We start from the raw sequence: 12,280 nt of genomic DNA on the forward strand, positions 1-12,280 counted from the left end.
AGAGTTTCAGTATTTTAAATTACATTCGTTAGTGTTCTTTTATTGTCTATTTTTATCCACTGTGTTTTTGAGAATTTTGATTTTTTTGATGCATTGTGTGTGTGTGTGTGTGTGTGTGTGTGTGTGTGTGTGCGCGTGCGTGTGCGCTTAGTCGCTCAGTTGTGTCCAACTCTTTGCAACCCCGTGGACTGTAATGTAGATTAAATGTTTTGTAGAGGAGCTGTATTTTATAGTGGTTAAGAGCTTTGGATTCACATAGAAGTGGGGTCAAATAAATCTTGGCTCTATTGCACAGTAGCTGTGTGTTCTGGGATGTGCTGCGCGATGTTCCATACCAGTTGCTTCCTCATAGGGATGGAATGTTGTAAGCACTTAGCTGGGATTACAGTGTTTGGCGAGTCCTTCTCTCCTAGTAAGTGCCACACAAGTAAGAGTGGCTGCTGCTGTCCTCGGCGCTCAGACTACTCACAAGGCAGGGTCTTCTAGAATGTTTGCGGAGTCATTACAGACCCTCATAATTGTTTCATTTTCCTGGTGTTCAGCAATGTCTACAACATCTAAAGAGTCAGTGCCATCTTGGTAATGTAATTAAAGTACAGGAACATATATAATGAGGAACAGTTCCAAATCTGACACTATTCTTAAGATAAAAGTTTCATTATTCAGGGTATAAGGGATTGCAGTTCTCTGGATTCTGAAAATTACCAAGAAGATGCTTAGTTTTTATTTTGGGTATTTTCTTCCTTGTGACTAAAACAATGGAATATTCTTTAAATGTTATCCAAATATGTGCTGAATACCTTAAAAATATTCCTAAACCTTGCATTGTAGCTACAAAGGAGTTCTATCCCAACTGACAACCAGGCCATGATTTATTACAGGATCTCCTTTTAACATTATTTTGTTTGGAATGAACAGAGCGGCTGAAGAAACTCCATCCATCTTTTTATTTATTTGACATCTACGGCACATTAAATGTACCTTAAAGAAGCAATATATAAATAAGAAATTCTCCTTAACAGTAATGATTACTCATCAGTAAGGTAATTTCTTGACAGTGATACCAAACGAATCCTGTCAAGCAATGTTAGTGACAATTTAAATAAAGCATATTTCTTAAACTTAACAATAACGTTTGAAAGCAGATATTTTAGCTTCATTTTCTTTCCAAGGGAAAGACTATGCTCAAGTTGTGTTTTTCTCTTTAATGAAATAAGCATCATCTCTCAAGTTTTCCTGGTTCTAGCTCAATTGCTGATTATGTATGATGGATAATTAGTATAAATAGAGTGTGCCCTTTTTGTTTTTAATGTGTATCAAAAGGTAAAAAAAATATTGATCAAGTAAGTGAAGACTGTGATAAATGTATTTTGGTGTGCTTTCATACATTTTCATGTGCTTTCTGGAAGGATATTTTTGTTTTTTGTTTTTTTTTTAAAGTGATTTGGGGGAAGGAAGGAAGGGAATAGAGTAATTGAGGCAGTAAGAATACCTTCTCAGCATTGCGCAGTTTTTCCTGAGAATGTTAGGAAGTAAAGAATCTCTGTCCTGGAATTTAGAGCAACTAGTAGTTTATTAGTGCTACAGTTTATAAGTTCATTCATCATGAACAAATTGTCACTCTCTGTGTTTCTTAACTTCTTATCTTTTATTAGGTATATTTTCAAATTTATTTTGGAATTTGAGTATTTTTTTTTTTTTAAGTCTCTTGATAAGTATAGATTTTGGAGGAATGGGAGACTTTTACTTATTTATTATTCAGTGAGTATATTTTCAAATGATAGACGGTGACCTGTATGTGAGTTGCTAACCTGCTGATGTCAACAATACAGCCGGATAGATCCCTCCTCCCTCAGTTAGTGTGTAAGTTTATGATTGTCTCTAAATATTTGAATCTCTGTTTGGCCTACATCCTTAACATTTATTAAATTTGTAGATGCCATAACCCATAGTAGATACCACAATTCTAATTCTCAAATCTTTTCACTCTTGAGGAAAGATCAAAATGATCCAGTTGCTTAATGTTGGATCATAGACATTTCTTTTTTTTTTTACTTTTTAAAACTTTTTGTTTTGTGTTGGCATATAGCTGATTAACAATGCTGTGGTAGTTCCAGGTGGCACAGCAGAACAACTCAGTCATACATATACATGTGTCCATTCCCCCCAAACTCCCCTCACATCCAGGCTGCCATGTAACACTGGGAAGAGTCCCCTGAGAGCACCACAGTACTGGACCCACATAAGAATGCACTTAATTGGGCAGCCAGCCGATAGCCTCTCTAAGGGAGGTTACTGATTAGGTGGGGTCTCTCTCTTTCACGAGTGCCCTTGCTCCAGCTGTTAAGACTTTTGTTCACGCGATGAAAGTATCTTTATTTTTTTTTGTCTTTTTTTTTTAATAAATTTATTTATTTTAGTTGGGGGCCAATTACTTTACAATACTGTAGTAGTTTTTGCCATACATTGACATGAATCAGCCATGGGTTTACATGTGTTCCCCATCCTGACCCCCCCTCCCACCTCCCTCCCGACATTTCTTGATATATTTCAATTCTCGAAATAGCTGGCCATTTAGTTACATCACAAACAGAACTAGAAAGCTCTTTTCAGGTGCTTGTCTTAATCAGCATTCCACACAGACCATGTATCTGGATTCACATGAACGGAGTATGAGGAAGGCAGTACACTGGTGACAATCAAGAGCTGGAAGTTCATAGAAGGAGTAGTATTCTCCAGCCATTGCTTTAAAGAGGGAGGTGGGGAAATAGAGGAATTCAGTATTGTTGTTGTTCAGTTGCTTAGTCGTGTCTGACTCTTTGTGACCCCATCACACACCAGGCTTCTCTGTCCATCACTATCTCCCTGATCTCTGATTCCTCTGCCTTTTCTAAATCCAGCTTGTACATCTGGAAGTTCTCCTTTCACGTCCTCTGAAGCCTAGCTTGAAGTATTTTGAACATAATCTTGCTGGCATGTGAAATGAGTGCAATTGTATGGTAGTTTGAGCATTCTTTGGCATTGCCTTTCTTTGGGATTGGAATGAAAACTGACCTTTTCCTGTCCTGTGGCCACTGCTGAGTTTTCAAAATTTGCTGGCATAACAAGTGCAGCACTTTCACAGCATCATCTGTAGGGTTTGAAACAGCTCAACTGGAATCCCATCACCTCTAGTAGCTTTGTTCGTAGTAATTTTTCCTAAGGCCCACTTGAGTTCACACTCCAGGATGTCTGGCTCCAGATGAGTGACCACATCACTGTGGTTAACTGGGTCATTAAGAGCTATTTTGTACAGTTCTTCTCTGTATTCTTGCCACCTTTTCTTAATCTCTGCTGCTTCTGTTAGGTCCTTGCCATTTTGTCCTTTATTGTGCCTATCTTTGTATAAAATGTTCCCTTAGTATCTCCAGTTTCCTTAAAGAGATCTCTAGTCTTTCCCATTCTTTCATTTCCCTCTATTTGCACTCTTCACTTAAGAAGGTTTTCTCATCTGTCCTTTCTGTTCTCTGGAACTCTGCATTCAGATGGTTCTATCTTTACCTTTCTTCTTGGGTTTTCACTTCTCTTCTTTTCTCAGCCATTTGTAAGGCCTCTTTAGACAACCTCTTTGCCTTCTTCCGTTTCTTTTTCTTGGGGATGGTTTTGGTCATCACCTTCTGTACAATGCTACACACCTACATCCATAGTTCTTCAGGCACTCTCTAACAGATCTAGTCCCTTGAATCTATTTGTCACGTCCACTATAGTTAGTCATAAGGGATTTGATGTAGGTCATACCTGAATGGTCCTGTGGTTTTCCCCACTTTCTTCAATTTATAAGAAAGTTGAGACTGAAAGATTCTGACTCAAGCATGCAAAAATAACTTCTGAACTGAGATTGCAAATAGGTTTCTTTGTATTTTTTAAGACAGATTTTGCAGTATCTACTATCTCTTAAGTCCACTATAATGTATATTTAACATTTTTGAAGTGGGAGATAAATTTAGAATTTCCTTTTCCTGTCCAGTTCCATATTCTCATTTTACTTGTGTGCATCGGAAGTCTGATATCTTGCCCAAGGCAACTTGACTAGTTAAAGGCCAGTTTTAGTGTTATCTTTTAGCAGGTCATTCACACATGTTAGTGGCCATTGGTCTAATTAGTGATCAGAGTCATTTTTTTGAGGAACAATATTTCAAAACAGATGGATGTTGTCTCTTATATTCCTTTTAAAAGGCATCAAATAGGAGACCCTGTTCATATCAGTCAGTTTTTAAAGTGCCAGGAACCATTCTTTTGGTTTCCATGTTGAAGAGACCTGTGTAGCATTTGAATCTATTGTAAGAGTAATCATGTGAAAGCCAGGCTTCTATATTTGAGTGGCTCTATGAACGGATATTCCAGTACTCTTGCCTGGAAAATCCCATGGACGGAGGAGCCTGGCGGGCTGCAGTCCATGGGGTCACTGAGTCAGACACGACTGAACGACTCCACTTTCACTTTTCACTTTCATGCCCTGGAGAAGGAAATGGCAACCCACTCCAGTACTCTTGCCTGGAGAATCCCAGGGACGGGGGAGCCTGGTGGGCTGCCGTCTATGACGCGACTTAGCAGCAGTAGCAGCATGAATGGATATTTCCAGGGACAAGATAGTTTTTGCATCAGTATATTGTGTGTGTTAGTGTTTGTGATGACCCAGAATGTATCTTTCTGCCACAATTGGATAGTAACTTTCATTTGATGTTTTTCTGATAGTGATATAATATTTATTGACATAGATTTTGAAAAAATACATATGGATGTATGTATATATCTATATGTGTATGCATACATATATATGTATATTATTGTTGTTCAGTCACTCCATTGTGTTCAGCTCTTTGAGACCCTATGGACTACAGCACACCTGCCTTCTCTGTCCTTCACTCTCTCCTGGAATTTGCTCAAACTCATGTCCATTGGGGGCTTCCCTGGGGGCTCAGATTGTAAAGAATCCTCCTCCAATGCAGGAGACCTGGGTTCAATCCTGGATTGGGAAGATCCCCTGGAGAAGGGAATGGCAAACTGTTCCCAGTGTTCTTGCCTGGAGAATTCCATGGACAGAGGAGCCTGGTGTACTATAGTCCATGGGGTTACAAAGAATTTCACACAACTAAGCATCTAAAACTTTCACTTTCATGTCCATTGAGACAATGATGCCATCTAACGCCAGGCTTCCCTGTGCATCACCAACTCCCAGAGTTTGCTCAAGCTCATGTTATCGAGTCAGTGATGCCATCCAACCATCTCATCCTCTGTCATCCCCTTCTCCTCCCGCCTTCAATCTTCCCCAGCATCAGGGTCTTTTCTAGTGAGTCAGCTCTTCCCATCAGGTGGCCAAAGTACTGGAGCTTCAGCTTCAGCATCCGTCCTTCCAATGAATATTCAGGATTGATTTCTTTCAGGGTTGACTGGTTTGATCTCCTTGCTGTCCAAGGGACTCTCAAGACAACACCACAGTTCAAAAGCATCAATTCTTCGGTGCTCAGCTTTCTTTATAGTCCAACTCTCACATCCGTACATGACTACTGGAAAAACCATGGATTTAATGTATATTAAAGTAGGAAATTGTTGAAAAGTAAGCAAGTAAGTAGGACTGTACAGTTAAGTATAGCAGGAATCTCACCAGTTCTAAATTAAATCCTGATTTTTTCCTGCCTTGTGTTTATCTGATCTGGTTCATTACTCATTCACAGGGAACACTACCAGGTTGTGTATTTGCCTGTTCACACATGGTACCCCCTACCCCCTCCACTCACAAAACCCAAGCTGACCGCTGTTTATACCTGGTTTGTAGCCTGCCCTTTGATTTAGGGTCCGTCCATCCTGGTCTTCTCTTCAAGTCTCTTTTCTCCTTTCTTTTATTATACTGATTTGTGTTTCTTTAGCTTTGGAGACTAAAAGCTCACAAACTGGTACTCCTAGAATAGTTCAGTCCTCTAAATTCTAACTAAGTATTCGCTACAGTTTATCACCCTCAAGGGATAAAAAGTTGATTCTTAGGGAGCAAAATTGTCTTTCCTGTCTTATAGTCTTTTTGTGTAAAGCACAGAGGTACATTCAGTACAGAAACATATACAGTATATGTATCATTTTTAAATTTCATATTTACAAATGATTAGGAAAAACTTGCCTGAAAAACTTAGACAGCTATAATGAAAAATAGATTAAGAAATGAAATATAGTGAAAGATTGTGCTACACTTACATACATCTCCATCCTTTCCCAACGTCTGCACTTAGATGTTACTGAGAAGCTTCAAACTCCCTTGTCCCAAACTGAAGCAATTGTTTTTCCTCTGCCCCGCCCAAGCCTTCCTTCTCGTCCTCTCTGTTCAGCGGTGGTGAAGGGCATCACGTGCGCATCCATGCCCACCTCGTCCCCTTGTCTCATGCCGAAGGCGTTGCTGCAGCACAGTCTGTTTTCTTTGACTGCCTGGATTATTACTGCAGCTTTAAAAATCATTCTTCCTGCTCTGTTCTTGCCCTCGCTCTAATCTTCCATCCACACTGTGCTGGGAGGACCTTTCTAAAATGTACGCCTGGTTCTCTCTCATGTAGTTAAAAACCTCCCAGCTCTTGGGGATCAGGATTCTTTATCCACAGAGTGCTCTGCCTTTCTTGTAATTTTCTGGCGTTTTCCTTCTCAGATTTCTGTCTACTCTCTCTACTTCCCGCTCTCCCCAACATACACTTTTATTCTGGAGTCAGTTAGACTCCTCTAAAGTGCCACTTTCTTCCTCATCTTTGGTCTTATTCAAATGCTCTGATACTGTGCCTTTGAGGTTTTCCTTTGCCTCTGCAGCCCCGTACCACTTCCTTTCTGCTGCTGTTCAGTGCAGGTACCCTGTCCTCCTAGGCATGCAGTGTGATTATTTTTACCATACTCTTTGTCACACAGGAAGAAATATATATTTTCCTTTTTTTACACTAAATGGCTTCCTGAGGAATGATTTATTTGTTGTTGCACCTCCAACTCCTGTAGTATCTAGCAGGCATTCTATAAATATGTGCCAAATGAAAAAATGAACAAGTGTGTGAGGCTGTTTTAAGTGCTGATATTATATAGATTCTTAGGTTGTCCTGTTTTCCTGAGCATTTTACCATGTATTTTCCTCCCATGAAATATTGCATACTAGATTGAATTAAGCTTATTCCTTCTTTACAGGAAATATTAATGATTTAGACCAAAGAATAATATATGATAACTTGCTTTTCAAGTGTTTAAACATTGGATTTTCAAAAACAGCATTAACTAGTTTTAGAACTGATTTGTTTCTTATCTGTAAGAAGCAGGATTAACATTATTTAAATAAAAAGATTATCAAAATATTTTTGATTCTCTGTATTTTTTTCTCCCTCTCATTCTGTTTAGCTAAAGGACACAAAATCAGCAGATCAGAAAACAACACTTCTTCATTTTCTTGTGGAAATATGTGAAGAAAAGCATCCTGATATCCTGAACTTTGTGGATGATTTGGGACATTTGGACAAAGCTAGTAAAGGTTTGTGCTTTGATAGAAAACATTTTCATATTCTGGGTCTTAAGATGGTATAGAAAATAATGCCTTTTATTTGAACGTGCTCTCCTCTTTGTCACAGTGTTTTCTGTGCATCACATATGATGCACATGTGATGCGTATACTGAATGCATCATTTTAAAATTAGAGAGAAAGTTACAGGACATTTACTTTATGAATTGTCATTTCTGCAGCTATGAGTTTAGCTTGTTTGATTGGGTAATGAGACCCTCTCTTCAGGAGCTTGGAGCTCTGCTGTCTAAGCCTCGTGAGCGCCTGCAGCCCCACCTCTGCCGAGCCCCCGCACTGTGGCCAGTACGGTGCTCCTTGGACGAGGGTCACTCACAGCCACCTGTGGTGACTGTGTGCCTGAACCGCGCGCCTGCAGTCAGTGTCCCCCTGGCCTGAATTCTGAAGCTCCATCCGCCTGCCCTGCAGGTAGCGTGTGCTTCCTTTGCCCCGGGGTACCGGACTGCCAGAGATTCCGGTGACTCCTCCCTGATGCCCCAGTTTCTGACCGCCTTATCCCCACTGTGGGTTTGTATCTGGTTATAGAAAGGGTCAGAGAAACGATAGGCCCTATTGATATTATTTATATTTGCTTTGAATATGACTTAGGCAATGTTTTGATCATCTGAAGAATCTAGGTTGTATATCACATCCGTTCTGTGGGACAAAACTTTACTTGACTCAAAAAATGAATTTATGAGTACACATGTGTGTGAATATGTACAAATGTATGGATATACATTTTGGAAGATACCGCATTTGAACTGGGAGAATATCTGTATTCTTTATGTGTAGGCCACTGGTTATTTATCAACTTAAAGAAGGATACTTTTTTCCTGTATTATAGTGAATATTTCTGGAGAAGGCAATGGCACCCCACTCCAGTACTCTTGCCTGGAAAATCCCATGGACGGAGGAGCCTGGTAGGCTGCAGTTCATGGGGTCGCTAAGAGTCAGACACGACTGAGTGACTTCACTTTCACTTTTCCCTTTCATGCACTGGAGAAGGAAATGGCAACCCACTCCAGTATTCTTGCCTGGAGAATCCCAGGGACGGCGGAGCCTGGTGGGCTGCCGTCTATGGGGTCGCACAGAGTCAGACACGACTGAAGCGACTTAGCAGCAGCAGCAGCAGTGAATATTTCTTTTAAAAATCACTTTTATTATTTCATACTCCTATGAAACTATTTCTTTTATAAAGTGGGGTTTGTAGCACTTCTTTGGCAGAGAGGCATGTGCCTGCATGAGAAATTCTTTCACATTTTTTTCCTGAGATATATGTTTCTTTGAAGTGTATATCTGGTACAGCTGTTGAAAAAAAAAGTTGGAAACAATCTTTTTTTAAGACATGAAGTAACCTTTTAAACTTTTCTTTCTTGCAGTCTAATGTTCTAATGACATTGGACTACTCCTTAGTTTGCACTTGTGCTTCCATAAAATGTTCTTGGCAAGAAGATGATGTCTGTATGTATAGGTGTAAATGTTTTAAGGGAATTTAAGAAGAGAAAATAATCCAAATAATTTTCTCATAATAAACAATGTGAGATTGAGCAAAAGAGCACAGAGGAGAAAAGAAAAACATTTAAAATGACTTACTGATACTCAAAATAGCTTTTCAGTGATTAAGTTCATTAATTCAAGGATGATAACGTTCTTAAAACAAATTTTCTGAAATTTTGGAATAAAATTTGAGTACACAGGATGAAAAAGAATTGAAAGTGGGTTTTCTTGATGAACGTTAAGCTTGATAATTAACAGATGAAAAAGTGTTACCAAGTGCCTTGAAATATGGAGGAATTTCTTTTTCTGGGGAAAAGATGGTTGAGTAGTTGTTATAACAGCTTATACCAGCATTAGGTCTTTAAAAAGAATTCAATCAGTGTGGGCCTTTTCTGATAATAGCAGTTTGCATTTCTGATCACTTCACCATCTTTCCTACTAGTTCTAAAACCGAACAGTAAGCTGGAATATGCTTCTCTTTCAGGTGTCCTTTTTAAAAATAAAGTTCTATGTCTTTACTGGGGCTGCGCTGGGTCTCCTTTGCTGCACCTGGGCTTCCTCTGGTGGTGGGGCTGGCACTGCTCCTGGCCGCGGCGTGCGGGCCTCTCCCTGAGGCGCATTCTCTTGTGGTGGAGCACGGGCCCTAGGTGTGCACATGGCACAGTGCCCCCGAGGCACATGACACTTTCCCAGAACAGGATCGAACCCGTGTCCCCTGCATCGACAGGCTGATTCTTATCCACTGTGCCACCATGGAAGTTCTCAGATGTATTTTTTATTGTAGAACTTATTTTCTAACAGTTTTTGTTATGAATTAAGTTTTCAAAATGTCATTTATCTATTGTGACTCATTTGATTGTGCTAAAAATCCAGTATAAATATTATATTTTGCTTTTGAGAAATGTTTAACTTTCATAAGGGCTTGCTTGCAGAGTTGTAACTTGGTAATGAGATTCTTCTGCTTTCTCTTTTGGTGTTTCTATGCGGGTATTCTGGGGCCTTGGAGGTTTTAGTTTCCATCTGTTACAGTAGAGGCATGCATATGTGTATGGGTCAGCAGATGCCGTGAACGAGTTTCACAGGGAGCAGCCAACTTCATATTTGAAATAGAAAAGCCATCACTGAGAGAATTTTTTTATATTGTAGGTGATTGTTGAGCCTAGTTTCTTTTTATGATTGTATTAGCTTATTAATGGATGAGATTTTAGAGGAATAAATATAATGTTTTAGATGAAATAAGTCAGTTTGCTTTAGGAAAGTTTCAGTGCTCTTGTATTTTATATCATCATTTGAAAGTTTCCAGATTTGAAGTCTCCTCAATGAGCTATCACATGAATTAAAAAGTATCTTTGTTTTTGAGACACAACAAATCCTGGCCATTAGGTACTCCTGGATCAGCAGGGAGAACTTTCATTACAACTAATGAGCTTACCCGTATGACAATTTTCAAGAATCTACTTCATTAGGGCTGCTTGTCTGCTAAAAGATAATGGCCTACAGCTTTCCTGTTGTATTTCGGTGAAAATATTTTGGGTCATTATTGTATGACTGTATACCATTGTAATATTTCTTTCCTTTATGGATTTCTAAGGGTTGGATACATTTTCCCCTGGTCTAAACAGTTGAAATTAATGAACTCTAATCCATGATGGTTTTACTGATTATTTCACAATAATTTCATCATGAAATTGGAATGGTATTTTACTAATGATTAGAAAAAAGGACCAAACTTTGTGGATTTTGGAATGTATGAAAATAATACCAAGGTAAATTTACAATTTCACCTTGTTGAACCCATGTCTTTTTAGGATATTATAGCTCTTCCCTGGTGACTCAGATTGTAAAGAATCTGCCTGCAATGCAGGAGACCTGTATTCGATCCCTGAGTTGGAAGATCCTCTGGAGAAGGGAATGGCTACCCACTCCAATATTGACTGAAGAATTCCAAGGACAGAGGAGCCTGGCAGGCTATAGTCCACGGGGTCGCAAAGAGTCGGACACGACTGAGCGACTATCACTACTACTACTACTATAGCTCTTCCACGTATTTCCATTCTGCCCTAGATAGTTAACCCTGAATTCTCGAGATGCCATGCTAATGTGTTTTGTAACTCACTTATTCACTCATTCATTTAGCAAGCACACGCTGTGTGATTACTGTGTCAGGAACTGTGGCCTGTCTTGCTGCTGGTCCAAGGTGTGGTTTCTGTGTCCTGGCGTTGCCCTGGTTACCTCACTCCCATCTGACTTCTGTCCCGACTGCCTCCTCCCTTCTCCTCTCACATACTTGACTTCCTCTCCCTCTGTACGCCTTTTCAGTAGTGCTGTTAGTACTGGGCTAATACTGAGTCCTTCTCTTTTTTGCTCCCTGTAGCTTCTCCTTAGGTGATCTCTTTAGTCCCAAAGGGCGTAAATAGAATCATTAAATTAATGACTTACAAATTTTTTTTCTAGACTTCCTTCTAAGCTCCACACTTGTATATCCAACAGCTTACTTTTCATCTCCAGCTACGTTGCAATGTATAGATCACACTTTGCTGTAAACGTGGCTCTTGATTACGACTGCTTACTGTCTCCTCCCCAAATTTGATTTACTTGAAAAAATCCTTCTTGGCCCACTGTCTCCTGAGTTCCTTTCTCTCATTCCCCTGACTCTTTGGAGCCCTTCACACCTCAGCTGAGAACTGGGTGGTGCTTTCTGTGGGAAGTGGCTGCTGTGTCTGGAAAGGTCTCTCCTGGGTCAGGCATCTTGCGGTAAATGTCCTTTCCCCTTGGTACTTCTTCCTGGTGCTTGCTGGGAGCCTCACTTAGGTTTCTGTGTATTCCAGTCTGTATTTAAGGGTACATTTTTAGATTTTCCAGAAAGTCTTAGACCGCTGTTTAAGGACTACTACTCAGTGTTAACCACTATTCCTGGAACTGCTGAGAAAGGAAGTAGCTTCCAGAGAGAGGGCAATATTCAGTGTATTTTCAGAGTGGGTTTCATGATTGCCCGTTTCTTTTTTTTTTTTTTTTTTCACTTTTTCCATTTCTACATTTTCAGCTTTCAGGAGCATTATTTGATGCTTTATATTTGAGTTTTTGTTTGCTCCATTTTATAGACCTCTCTGCTTTTAAGACAGTTTGCTTGCTTTTAGCTAGTAATTCCTTGGTCTGACCCAAATATTTGTCTAGTCAAATACATCTCCTGGTTTTCAATTCCTCGTGACTTTCCAACATTTTATGATAAATGCC

General features: G+C 39.7%; 1 protein-coding gene across 8 annotated transcripts in view; it reads left to right on the forward strand.

Annotated features, from left to right (window-relative positions):
* DIAPH3 (diaphanous related formin 3) overlaps positions 1–12,280 on the forward strand; it is a 543,512-nt gene that overhangs the window by 309,791 nt on the left and 221,441 nt on the right. For all 8 annotated transcript variants that reach the window (XM_081551708.1, XM_081551712.1, XM_081551711.1 and 5 more), the window contains one exon: positions 7,393–7,522. In XM_081551708.1, coding sequence (XP_081407834.1) covers positions 7,393–7,522 — 130 coding nt within the window. The remainder of the gene's footprint in view (positions 1–7,392; positions 7,523–12,280) is intronic.

Source organism: Giraffa tippelskirchi, chromosome 12 (genome assembly GCF_054371585.1).
Source record: "Giraffa tippelskirchi isolate mGirTip1 chromosome 12, T2T-mGirTip1v1.2.pri, whole genome shotgun sequence".
NCBI lineage: Eukaryota > Metazoa > Chordata > Mammalia > Artiodactyla > Giraffidae > Giraffa > Giraffa tippelskirchi.